This window comes from Zootoca vivipara, chromosome 17 (genome assembly GCF_963506605.1).
Source record: "Zootoca vivipara chromosome 17, rZooViv1.1, whole genome shotgun sequence".
Classification (NCBI taxonomy): Eukaryota; Metazoa; Chordata; class Lepidosauria; order Squamata; family Lacertidae; genus Zootoca; species Zootoca vivipara.
The window spans coordinates 22,611,231-22,624,976 of NC_083292.1; the positions used below are offsets into that span (position 1 = coordinate 22,611,231).

General features: G+C 48.7%; 1 protein-coding gene across 1 annotated transcript in view; it reads left to right on the plus strand.

The window, feature by feature from the left end:
- The window catches only part of RNFT2 (ring finger protein, transmembrane 2), a 36,094-nt gene that overhangs the window by 1,026 nt on the left and 21,322 nt on the right, over positions 1-13,746 (plus strand). Inside the window, exons 2-5 of the mRNA XM_035098402.2 lie at positions 1,714-2,176; positions 7,258-7,736; positions 10,615-10,691; positions 11,329-11,429. Coding sequence (XP_034954293.1) covers positions 2,094-2,176; positions 7,258-7,736; positions 10,615-10,691; positions 11,329-11,429 — 740 coding nt within the window. The 5' untranslated portion in view covers positions 1,714-2,093. The remainder of the gene's footprint in view (positions 1-1,713; positions 2,177-7,257; positions 7,737-10,614; positions 10,692-11,328; positions 11,430-13,746) is intronic.

Genomic DNA, 13,746 nt, shown 5'->3' on the forward strand with positions numbered 1-13,746 from the left:
GGAAGCTCAGGTAACAGAGATGGGCAGGACTGGTTGTTTTTTTTAACCAACACACCAGTTGTGACCCTATCTGGAGAAGATGTGTCTTGTCCATAGCTGCCAACTTTCAGATTTGAAAATAAGGGATCAACAGCCTCACCTGTCCTGGGGATAGGTAAAGGTAAAGGGGCCCCTGACCATCAGGTCCAGTCGTGTCCGACTCTGGGGTTGCGGCGCTCATCTCACTCTATAGGTTGAGGGAGCCGGTGTTTGTCCACAGACAGCTTCCGGGTCATGTGGCCAGCATGACAAAGCTGCTTCTGGCGAACTAGAGCAGCACACGGAAACGCCGTTTACCTTCCCACCGGAGCGGTTCCTATTTATCTACTTGCACTTTGATGTGCTTTCGAACTGCTAGGTGGGCAGGAGCTGGGACCGAGCAACGGGAGCTCACCCCGTTGCAGGGATTCGAACCGCCGACCTTCTGATCAGCAAGCCCTAGACTCTGTGGTTTAACCCACAGCGCCACCTGGGTCCCGGGGATAGTCTCCGGTATATCTAACAATCCAGTATAGCAGCGGGAAACGGCACTGGAGTAAGGGAATTTCCAGCAAAAAAGGGGAAGGTTGACAGCTGTGATCTTGTCTCAGGTTTTCAGGCGTAACTGAAATCCAGTCTGGATTATTGCAGGTCACTCCATGACTATAGCTTTGTATTGGAAATACTTTTGCATCAGTAACTATATTTTGCTGTCTGTGCTTTCCTTGAAAGTATTTGTGATTTGTTTTTTTTAATTCTCTATTTATTTGCTTGCAGCATTCTTCTGCCATTTGTTAACCTCTAAGTTCATTGGATGGTGCACAGTGTTTTAAAAGCAAAGCTATAAAATGTGAAAAGAAAAGAAATAGAAAAATACACGGTGGTCATGAAATCGCAAACAAATTAAAACAGCACTAGAAGAGAACCAGGCTAAAAGCATCAGCAGATGCTTAAAAGCAGCAGCGCCTAAGATCTAAAAGCCTGTGTTTGGATATGTCTTGGGGACAAGTACTATAAATAGATAGTATAGTTGAAAACCTCAGTCACAGTCAAGGCAGAGAGGTGGTGGGGAGCTAGCTTTAGGTTAGAATGGAAGCAAAAGTGTTCTTCCCCCAAAGAATCCTGGGATTTGTAGTTTGCTGAGGATGCTCTGAACTCCGTGATGGAGATCTGTGTTCCTCATCTCGGGACTATGTTCTCTGGGGAGAGGGGATGCTCATTTGGTCAGGGTGGCCTAACAGTCAGCCCCTCTTCTCAAGGAACTCTGGGAATTGTAGCCCTTGGGGGGGGGGGAATAGGAGCCTCCTGACAACTCCCAGCACCCTTAATAAACTACATTTCCCATAATTCTTTGCAGGGAGCCATAACCATTTATGCGGACGCGGGTGGCGTTGTGGTCTAAACCACTGAGCCTAGGGCTTGCTGATCGGAAGGTCGGCGGTTCGAATCCATGCGACGGGGTGAGCTCCCATTGCTCGGTCCCAGCTCCTACCAACCCAGCAGTTCGAAAGCACGTCAAAGTGCAAGTAGATAAATAGGTACCGCTCCAGCGGAAAGGTAAAGGGCATTTCCGTGCACTGCTCTGGTTTTGCCAGAAGCAGCCTAGTCATGCTGGCCACATGGCCCTTTGTCTTCTGACTCCCCTCCTTCCTATTTTTCCTGCCTCATTTCTTTTTCCTTTGCAAAATCTCTCAGGGTCGCAACATCTGGAGAACACGCGGTCGACGCTCCGATTGCAGCCACCCCTTCTCCATCGCTTTCCCCAAGGACCGCTTCCCTTCCTTGCATCACAAACTTGGTGCGGTCGCCGGCTTTCGATGCAGCTACTGACCTAAAGGATAGGACCTGACTTTCCTCCAGAGATCTATTTCTCCTGGGCGCCGCTATCGCGTTCATCGTGGAACTTCCGAGATTTGCTCTGCGGCCGTTGCCTTGTGGTACGGCCTTCGTCCAGCCTGCCCAGATAGAGTTTTGCGCTCCCTGCCACTGAGTGAATGGGGGCCCCGTCTGTTTTCCAGCCTTCTCTCCAGTCCTTGCCACTACTTCCTCGCTGCCACCATTGATCTGCCACGTTAATGTTGAGTGTGTTGTGCTTTAAAGTCTTAAGGAAGATGCAGAGACGGCACAGCAGCATCACAGACAGCCTGCCTCCCGAAAGGTATGTTCTGTTTTAAATGTACGGCATCCTTCTATCTTAACTAGGGATGCGGGTGGAGACACCTGCGTCCTTCCAGATATTGCTGGACTCCCATCGTTCTTGAGTGTTGGCCATGCTGGCTGGGGCTGCTGGGAATTGGAGTCCCGCAGCAACATCTGAAAGGCCACAGTTTGTTTACTGGATTTGTAAAAAACTTCCAAGGGGCTCAAGGTGGCATATTTGGTTCCCCTGATACCTATTTTAATCCCACAACAACTCTAGGTTAGGCTAAGAGCATCGTTCAAAATTAGGCAGGCGCCAGGTGCGTTTTGCACCTGGCTATTGGCCATTTGTGACCAAGTGAAGATGCCTGGGCGCCAGGATGGCTTCTGACATCTCCACCATCTGGAGGTGCATGCCTGGGGATCATCGAAACTTGCCTGTTTTCACAAACTTCATACCCTGTCAGGGGATTGTTGCGGCTACATGCCCAAGTCCGTTCTGTCTTTAACGTTTTTATTTTGCATAGTATTTACAGTGCAGAGACAGCGGAAAACATGACCTCCTACTCACTCGCAGAATCCGGCAATGGCGCCCTTCTGCTCCGGGGCCAGCATAATAGCTTGGGCACCCCGAAAAGCCGCCCTCTAACCTGGCGTTTGGGCACGCGCCTCAATTCGGGTGCCGGAAGCGGCTGTGCTCCTCTCCTACTTGTTGGCTGGAGTGGTGCAGGGGCTCTGATACATCGCTGAGCCGTGCCTCCTCCACTCCGCTTCCTTCCTCAATTCCTCCCCCTGACCTGCTGCTGCCGCTCTCGCTGGGCGAAGTGCTGGTCAGGATGGTGGGGGGGGGAGGCTCCCTGTAGGGAGGTCCCCTGACATACCCCATCCTGTAGAATTTCATCTGTTATATTTTACCTGCACAATCAGAATTTCAGGAACCAAAACGTGTGTTTTTTTTGTGCGTGCAGCTTGAGCAGTGAACAACGTGATAGTTAATTGTTGCAGCTTGTCTTCACCCCACTGCCTTGCTCACAGTTGCGAAGAATATTCTAACGTTATGAATGGTCCATTAAGAAAAAGAGGTTGGAATCATCCGATAGATATGTGGACTGTCCCTGGATCTAGTTAAGTTTACTTCTTTAAGTTCTCAAAGTTCCGAACTTAGCTCAAGTTTGTCATCTGAACTAGCCACATGTTTAACTGAGAATCAATCACAGTCAGTCCATCCTTTGAAAAAGAAGACTCTGGAGCCATCTTGCCCCCAAATGGCAACTGGACATTCCATTTTGGTGACTGCAACACAATTTGGTGCCTAACTTATGTAACTGAGTTTCTAACACTGGCTAATAGACAATGACTGGCCCAAGCAACCCAATGTGCTTTGTGGCTGAGTGGGGATTTGAACCCGGGTCTCCCAGATTTTAGCTGAGCTCTCTAACCGTTACACCACACTGGCTCTCAGTGCTGCCTTAAACAACACATAGGTTTATAAAAGAGAAGGTGGCTCTTTATGTATCCAAATGGACCCAAACCATGTATAGCAGGAATGGGGAACTACAACTCCCACCGTCCCTGCCCATTAGCCACGATGGCTGGGGCTGATGGGAGCTGGAGTCCAACACCATCCAGGGGGCTACAGGTTCTCTGCTTTATGGCCTAAGCCTGCAGACCTTGCAGCCTGTTTTCATACGAGCCCTTATGTTCTATGGAAGGCGCTGCCTGAAGAACGTTGCTGCAGAGCCTTCTCGGTGGTGGCTCCGTACCTATGGAACTTGGTGCCAGTGGAGGCATCTATGTCCCCCTCAATTCCCTCATTGAGAAAACTGGTAAAAACAGAACCCTTTTTGGACTCGGGACTCGGCATGTGCCCGTGTTGCTTTCCCTGTTGTCGTTAATTATTTCACAGAGTTTTGTATACGCCGCTTAATCACAAAAGCCTCCAAGAGTTTTTTTTGCGTTTCATTTAATCATGGGTTGTTGGTGTAAATATTTTATTTTCGACTTTTCAGTGCTGTTTTTGATTGGTTGCTGGCAAATTTCAGAGGTGTTATTGAAGTGGCCGTGGCGGCAAAATTAAAGAAGTCCATGTCACAAAGCAAAGTCAGCCGTGTCAGGTTAAAAGGAACCATAAATGTACAACTGCTTCCCGCCCCCCTTTAAAGATAGAAGTCTTTCTGCCAAGCCTTTCTGCCTGCCTCCTGTGGGAGTGTTACCCTAGGGGACCCCCATAGTATTGGATTGGGCTGTTGCGACCTCACCAGGGCAGCTGTCTATCAGCTCCTTCTGGTACGCAGGCTGAGACCCTACCTGCCTGCAGACTGTCTCGCCAGAGTGGTGCATGCTCTGGTTATCTCCCGCTTGGACTACTGCAATGCGCTCTACGTGGGGCTACCTTTGAAGGTGACCCGGAACCTACAACTAATCCAGAATGCGGCAGCTAGACTGGTGACTGGGAGCGGCCACCGAGACCACATAACACCGGTCTTGAAAGATCTGCATTGGCTCCCAGTACGTTTCTGAGCACAATTCAATGTGTTGGTGCTCACCTTTAAAGCCCTAACTGGCCTCAGTCCAGTATACCTGAAGGAGCATCTCCACCTCCATCGTTCTGCCCGGACACTGAGGTCCAGCACCGAGGGCCTTCTGGCAGTTCCCTCGTTGTGAGAAGCCAAGTTGCAGGGAACCAGGCAGAGGGCCTTCTCGGTAGTGGCGCCCGCCCTGTGGAACGCCCTCCCATCAGATGTCAAAGAGAAAAACAGCTACCAGATTTTTAGAGGACATCTGAAGGCAGCCCTGTTTAGGGAGGCTTTTTAATGTTTAATCGATTATTTTATTTTATTTTTCTGTTGGAAGCCGCCCAGAGTGGCTGGGGAAACCCGGCCAGATGGGCGGGGTATAAATATATTATTATTATTATTATTATTATTAGAGATGCTCTGTACGTGGTTCACATGTTCCTAGGGAAGAGCATGGAGATGTCGGTGTTTGTGATAATTTTTTTAATTCCTGAGCCCTGGGAGATCCGATTAGGAACGTTGCCCCGCTAATTTGGAGGTGGGGGCATAAAGCCACATGACAACGTATCTTGCTAACCGTTTTATTTCCCTGTGTGTCTTGTGTGTGAACCTAGCCTTTGAGGAGTAGCTTTAAAAATATCTGAGAAGCAGTGGCTTTGTGTGACTTGGGAGATGCTTGGAGTCGATAAAGAGGTCCAGTGAGGCTGGTGAACTCCATAGGGGGCCTGCCTGGCTGCACACATCGCTTCTAAACTTGGAGGAGTTGGGGCGCAGGGGATGGATCCACAACCAGGAGAGATTTCACCGCTCCCATTGTGTCTCTTTGTGGCTTCAGACGTTTGCTGATCTTCTTCTCCTTTTAACAAGTTGTCTTTTGAAAAATCTTTCTCCTCCACCACCTCCTTCTTCCAATTACTTTCTCAATCCCCCCTCTATAAACCACAATCCCAAGGATGATTTACCCGTGAGATAATTAAAGCCACAAAACCCACAAATACATTTAGCTGTGATTCCTTCGTTGCAGCAGGTTGGGCTAGATGACCCTTGGGGCCCCTTCCAATGCTATATTTCTATGATCCTGTGGTTTAAAGCAAAGCTGAAATTCTAACAAGTGGTACAGACCCATTTATCCAGCTGGGAAAGCCTATCAGAACAAAAATGCTGTTGTTTCCAGAAGGTGCATATATGTGGGCACCTGTTGTGTTTTGAAAGGGATGCTGTTTCGCAGAGCAGGGGTAGACACTCTAAAATCCCTTCTTGGATAAAGTTTTTGTCCTCTTGGTTTCTGAGTTTTCCACCAGCTTTGCCATCTCAGCATATTCCATCAGCTTGGTTTGCCATTCTTCTCTGGTCTGGAATGGTGGGGGGGTGGGGAGGAATTAAGTTATTTAGGAGACCACTGTAAGCAGATGGAAACAAGAGCAGGATTTTGACCTGCTTGTAGTGCAAAGAATATTAAGGACAATATGGCTTGATATAAAAATTGGAGTACGGATGAATACGCAGCTGTACAAGTCTTATTTTAAAGACTCCATGGAGGGAAGTCTCGAGATTCGGAGAATCTCCTCATATAGATATGTTCTTATTAGTTTGTGTTTATTTGTACTTTGTATTTGTAAAACCAATAAAAATTATTAAAATAAAATAAAATAAAATCCCTTCTTGGAGCCAGTTCAGAGCAAGGGGCTTCTGAGATCTTTGGATCTGGCAAGAGAGACTTTCTCACTGACTGCAACGATCTACCGGGTGTATAAGGAGAAAGTTTTTTTCTTGCATTTCAGCTAGCACCTGATTAAACAAATTGTAGTTTAATCTGATTCTTTCTTTCCCCATTACTATTACTATTATTATTATTATTATTACTACTACTACAGTGGTACCCTGGTTCTCAAACTTAATCCGTTCCAGAAGTCCGTTCCAAAACCAAAGCGTTCCAAAACCAAGGCGCGCTTTCCCATAGAAAGTAATCCAAAATGGATTAATCCGTTCCAGACTTTCAAAAACAACCCCTAAAATAGCAATTTAACATGAATTTTACTATCTAATGAGACCACTGTTTCATAAAATGAAAGCAATAATCAATGTAATAAAACTGAAAGCGAGAATGAATGTAATAAAATAAATGAGATAGTATTGTAGGTGATAAAAATTAAAATTATTGTTTTTTCTTACATGCACTGATGATAGTCATTGTTTGGATGGGGGAGCTTTTATCCATTTCCACATTCATACAAGCAATCAATCAGTAGCTGAACTGGGTTCCACACAGTCACGAAAACAAATGAACCAAAAAAAGCCTCAAAAACAAAAACGCAAAATAAATAGCAAAAACAAAAGCACCAAACTTAATCTGTTCCGGAAGTCCGTTTGACTTCTGAAATGTTTGAAAACCAAGGCGCAGCTTCTGATTCGTGCAGGTGCCCTGGAACCAAAGCCGACAACCGCATCGGACGTTCGGCTTCCGAAAAACGTTCGAAAACCAGATCACACACTTCTGGGTTTCCAGTGTTTAGGAACCAAGGCGTCTGAGAACCAAGATACCACTGTATTATGATTTGGATTTCTGTGTGTGTATTTATACCAGAAGCCGGAGTCAAACCATCTCCTCCGAGACGAGCGTGGATGAAGGCGGCATTTTTGAAGGTCTCAAGACGGAAGCTCCCACTCCGCAGCAGCTTTTCTCTGGACTGGGGGGCATCCCGTCGGGCACCATCGCAGCCACCCCTTTCCAATCCAGTTTGGTCCTGGGGTCTTCGGCGGGAGGCGGGGAGGTGTTCATCCAGATGCCTTCCTCGCGGGAGGAGGGGCCCAGCCGGCCAGAAGGAGGTCCCTACCACCACCGGCAGCAGCCCCACCACTACCACCACAGCCACCAGCGCGGTTCCTCCCTGCTGCACATGGCCGGCAGCGACCGCCACGGACACACTGAGGAGGGGCCTGGGGACCAGCCCGGGACACCAGCCCCTGCTCTTTCGGAGCTGAAAGCGGTCGTCTCCTGGTTGCAGAAGGGACTCCCCTTCATCATGATCCTCTTGGCGAAAGTCTGTTTCCAGCATAAGCTTGGTAAGCCCCTCTCGTTCGACGCTTGGAGCAAATGTAAGAACTTGGTGAGTCCAGTAGCGTAGCAGCAAATCCAGGAGTTCGGGGCCCTTCATGGTAGTCACAACCACACATACACCTCTGTGATTATACAACCTTCCAAGATCATACAATAAATCTTACAATACAGTCGTACCTCGGAAGTCAACGCCTTGCAACTCGAATGTTTTGGCTCCCGAATGCCGCAAACCCAGAATTGAGTGTTCCGGTTTGCGAATGTTCTTTGGAACCCAAACGTCCGACGCAGGTTCTGCGGCTTCCGATTGGCTGCAGGAAGTTCCTGCTGCCAATTGGAAGCCATGCCATGGTTTCCAAACATTTTGGAAGTTGAATGGACTTCTGGAGCAGATTCCAAGGAATGACTGTATAAAAATAGGATACACTTTAATCAATGGACCAACCCAACCGTAGGACGACACTCGCTATTTTTTACAGGTAGGTAGCTGTGTTGGTCTGACGCAGTCAAAACAAAATCCTTCCAGTAGCACCTCAGAGACCAACTAAGTTTATCATAGGTATGAGCTTTCGTGTCCATGCACACTTCTTCAGATACACTATTTTTGTTTGGATAAATATGACAACATTTGAAATGAGTTTATACAGAATGAAGGAGGCTATTGACATCTACATATGTATTAGGAAAATAACACTACAGTCATACCTTGGAAGTAGAACGGAATCCATTCTGGAAGTCCATTCGACTTCCAAAACATTGGAAAAAAAGTACAGTGGTACCTCTACTTACGAATTTAATGCATTCCGAACACACATTCGTAAGTCGAAAAAAAATGTAAGTCGAATCCTATAGGAATGCATTGGTGGAAAAAATTCGTAAGTCGAAGCAACCCTATCTGAAAATTCGTAAGTAGAAAAAATCCTATCTAAACCGCATCCAAGATGGCGGACGGAGCTCCATTCGTAAGTAGAAACTCATAAGTAGAGTTATTCGTAAGTAGAGGTACCACTGTATGGCTTCCGATTGGGTGCAGAAAGCTCCTGCAGCCAATCAGAAGCCACAGAAGCCCCGTCAAACATTCGGCTTCCAAAAGAACATTCAAAAACCGGCACAGTTACTTCAGGGTTTCAATCGTTTGGCATCCAAAGCGTTCGAGAACTTGGCTGTTCGACTTCCAAGGTACGACTGTATATAAATTTATATGAGAATGTATGGGAGTATATTACATTGCATTTTTGTACGTATATCCCCACCACTTTCTTATACATATCTTTGTTCTTTTTTCCTCCTCACTTTCTCCCCCCTTTTTGCTTCTGAATTACTTTATTTTTTTATATTTGATTTCCCCCAATAAAATATTAATAATCAAAATACAATAATCTTAGAATCATGCAATAATAGTAATTGGGGATGCATTGTGATGATCAATGAGGATCTCAAGGGGTCACCTTTCAGCGAGGTCTGGTAATTCCTGTGCATGCACACGGGCAAGTGGTTTGGAGTGCTCCGATATCTTCTTTCGGAGTGACTTCAGTTGTGTTTTCCTTGAAGGCCCATTATATATGTAACAGAGCTTGTGGACCCTCCCCTTGAAACTGAAGCACCTGGTGCTTTCAGTATTCCTAAAGCTTAGCTTACTGAACAACTCATTTTGGGAGTTCTTCCCACACCTTCTACAGAGTGACCCTAGGAGCCAATCCTCTGTGGCTGACTCACCTCCTTTCACCCCAATTGGCTCCATTCGGCACAAAGGGTGAAAAGACTTCATTTCTGTGGATTAAAAGCTAATTTCATGCTGATTGGACAGCTGTAGGCCCCTGGAGACAAGGACCCTACTCAGGGCCGTCTTAAGCATGCCTGGCGCCGTGGTGTGCCGTATCCCTCCGCCGCCACCCCACCCCGTTTCCCAGCGCGGCGGGCGGGCGGGCGGGCGCCGTGTGCAGGGGGGCTGCCACGGGCGCAGCTGCACTGCGCCACGCAGCCTGCCGTAGGGTCAGCCCTGGGCCAGGGGACGCTGCCCGCCCCCTGTTGCGACGCCCCTGCACGCGGCGGAGGCGGCCCCAGGCCCGCGCGCCTCCGGAGAGCGGCCTGAAGCCGCTGAACAGCGGAGGCGCGCCTGGGGCAGCCTCAGCCACACCTCTCAGCGGGCGCAGCGGCACCCCTGGTGGCCTGGCGCCCCGCGCCACCGGGAGCGGGCCTGACCCTACTAGAGAAATAGTAATGGTGTCTTGGAACCCCTGCAACCCCGGACCACTGTGCCACTGAACACATCAGAAGAAATATTCCACCCAGGGGCAAAACTAGGCTTTATTTCACCCAGGTCAAAGACCCAGTTGGGCACACACCCCAACCCCCCACATATTTGTGTGTGTGTGTGCGCACACACACACACACACACACACACACACACACACACACACAGGTTGGGAGCCTCAATGGCGTCTCTCTGGAGGCTTCACCTGGGGCAAAAAAAAACCTGGCTAGGACCCCTGCTGTAGCTGCGGCTCTGACCCTAACCCTAACCCTAACCCATCCCCACATGCTCTCAGAATGGTGACCGAGGATTTGGATGGGGTGGTTGTGCTAGACCAGGGGTCGGCAAGGTTTATCTTTCCTGGGCCGCATCTGTCCTGCGGAGATCCCCCTGTGGGCCGGATTGCGCATGCGCCCGTGATTTCCGGCATCTGCGCAGACTTGGTTTCAGGTGCCGCGGAAGCGAGTTCCCACGCCGCGCCGGTTTAGCACAGTGCGTGAGCGGGCATCTCAGTTCGGGGGCGGCTCCTGGGCCAGTCAAACGACCTCCGTGGGCCACTTCCGGCCCATGGGCCTTAGGTTGGTGACCTCTGTGGTAGATATACAGATCATGTTTCTCTTTTCTCTCTGTAGGAATTGCTCTGTGCATCGGCATGGCAAGCTCGTTCGCATATGCAAACTCGACTCTCCGAGAACAGGTGTCTCTGAAGGTGAGTTGCGGAACAGGAGTGCTTCTGGACAGTGGTTGGTGGTTGGCAGTGGGGTGGAAGGGTCTGAAGGGAGATCTCTGGACTCCTGGCATAATGAAGCCCAAGGGCTAAGAGGAGTTCCTTTCCTAAGATAGGTTTCAAACCAACAAGAACATCCTCCGTTTGTGAGGGCACTGGGAACAAGCAACGTCAAGACCAGCTGAATTTTGGCTGCTTATTTTTCTGTGATTACATAACAAAAAAAGTGTGGGGTTTTGTTTTGTTTTACATTATGAACTTCCTTATAACTGGAAAGGACCCGTCCCTGCCGCAGGGAGCCTACAGCAGGCATCCCCAAACTTGGGCCCTCCAGATGTTTTGGACTACAGTTCCCATCTTCCCCGACCACTGGTCCTGTTTGCTGGGGATCATGGGAGTTGTAGGCCAAAACATCTGGAGGGGCGCAGTTTGGGGATGCCTGGTCTACAGTCTAAAATTCACCACGGGCAATGAAAGCAGAGACAGAGAAAAGCAGGTTTAGAAGTCTTGGAGTTCTTTTTTTCATACAGCAAGTTGCTAGTCCTCATGGTGGCAAGGAACTACCTTTGGAGTCTCTGGGATTACATATTGGGCTTTTTGTTGTTGTTCTCCTCCTCAGGAAAAGCGGTCTGTGCTGGTGGTGTTCTGGATCCTGGCCTTCCTCACAGGGAACACCCTGTACTTGCTGTATACTTTCAGCTCCCAGCAGTTGTACAACAGGTAAGCAAAACGGCTTGGATCCTTGGGAAAAACAGGTACCCAGCCGCTTATCAGAAGAACAAGGAGGGGTTGAATGAAAGGGGGAGAAACATGTTGTTGTTGTTTTTTGCTTGTGTGTGACTGGAAGGGACTTGGAGAAAGCTCACAGCCAGATAAGCAAGGTTTTGAGAACCTGCATCCCTCCAGGAGCTGCTGGACTACAACTCCCATTATGCTAGCTGGCACTGATGGGAGTTGGAGTTTTCCTGCGTCTGAAACATCGGAAGCTGCCTTGCACCGAGTCAGACCACTGATTCATCTAGCCCAGGCATCCCCAAACTTCGGCCCTCCAGATGTTTTGGACTACAATTCCCATCATCCCTGACCACTGGTCCTCTTAGCTAGGGATCATGGGAGTTGTAGGCCAAAACATCTGGAGGGCCGCAGTTTGGGGATGCCTGATCTAGCCAGTGTTTCCTTCCTTCCTTCCTTCTTTCCTTCCTTCCTTCCTTCCTTCCTTCCTTCCTTCCTTCCTTCCTTCCTTCCTTCCTTGGTAAAAAATAAAAGGTGTCCCTGTGCTCATATATTGATGAAAATGTGGGTGCCAGCACAAAATGGCTGCCATGAGCTACAAAACTAGAGGTGTGTGATTACTGCCACAAAAAAGGCCTGCGTCTCAGCTCAGCATTGTCCACAGTGACTATAGTTGTTCAGGGTGCTGAGAGTTGTTCGGAAGACCCCCTATTCTCCCTTCATAGAGCTACAATTCCCGGAATGCTTTAACAGCGGATCCTTTTTCCCAAGGAAGTTTGTTTAGGGTGCTGAGAGTTGCTAGGAGATTCCTGCCCCGCCCCCCCCCCCGCCGCCGCATTCCTCACAGAGCTACAATTCCCAGAGTTCCCTGGGAAAGGGGACTGACTATTAAGCCACTCCTGGAATTGTAGCTCTCTGAGGGGATTTGGGGGTGGGTGTCTTCCTAACAACTCAGCACCCCAAACTACAGTTCCCATGATTCTTTGGAGGGAAGCGATGGCTGTTTAAAAGCGGCGTGAAGTTGCTGGTGTGGATGGGTCCCAATGTGCAAATCATAGCATTGGGCTCTGTGATCTAAAATAAGGCCATCTCTCAATCTAGATCTTCTGGGCCCTGGATGAGAATCCGCAGGTATGTTTCGCAAAGCTGAGTGATGTTTGGCATCAAATGGAAACGGCGGGGGGGGGGGTTGCCTTGTGGGTAGGAAGTGTGGTTTATCTTCACCCCATATACTTAGAAAGCACAGACATTAGCCTGGATCTTTGGTTGACTTTCTCTTTGCTCAGATTTGCGATTTTGTTTTTCTTTCAGTTTACCCGATCTAATTTATTTGTGGATTCAGTTGTGTGTGTCTGCCTGTTCGCTTTTTAAAATCAATTTCTTTCATTCCCATCTCTGTGTTCCTGGGTTTTCATTTTGGGAGGTCTCTCATTTTCGATTGTTTTTTTTTTCATTTTTAGGGTTTAATTTCCATTGTGATGTGCCCATATTGTGAGTATTTTCATTTCTGTTTATCCCAATCCATTTGTTTATTTACTTCGCAAACAAGCCCGTTGATGCTTCCCACCCAGCATGAAACCATATCCCACAGTGGCTGCCTAATTAGGAAGGAAAGCCAGTGCTTAACCACCCTGGGAATGTGATGGGGACGAGGCTTCCGATTGTTCACTTGCTCTCGGAAGTGTGGGTGCAACTCTGCTTGCAGAAAGGGGTTTGCCTGGGGTTAAAGCAGATAGGGTTGCCAGACTCAAGAGTGGACAGGACTTCTGTGCCTTTAATTGCCCTGCTCTCTTTTGAGCCTGGAAACCTTAAAGAGAAACCAGCAGACCCTTTGTTTCATTTCCCAGCAAAGGGTCTGCTGGTTTCTCTTTAAGGTTTCCAGACTCAAAAGAGAGCAGGGCAATTAAAGGCACAGAAGTCCTGTCCACTCTTGAGTCTGGCAACCCTAAAAGCAGATAGAGTAAAGGACCTCCAGTTTGTGTGTTGGTGTGCTGGCCCCGGGGTGCCCAGCCTAGTGGACACCGGGTGGGATGACCAGAAACTCACCCGGGGCTGAGCAGACACATGGTCAACGGTCCAGGTCAGCAGCGGTAGGTCCAAGCGAGGCAACCAAGTCCAGGAGCTGGGCGAAAGCAGAGTCAGGAAACAGTCCGTGGGTCTAGCCAGGTAGTCAGAGGTCGGGAACACGCCATGGGTTTGTCCGTAAACAGGGTCAAAGTCCAGTCCTAGGTCCAGGAATCTAGCAAAGGGTCAGTCCGGCAGGGAACAGGGCAAGGCACGGGGTCACAAGGTCACAGGCGGGCTC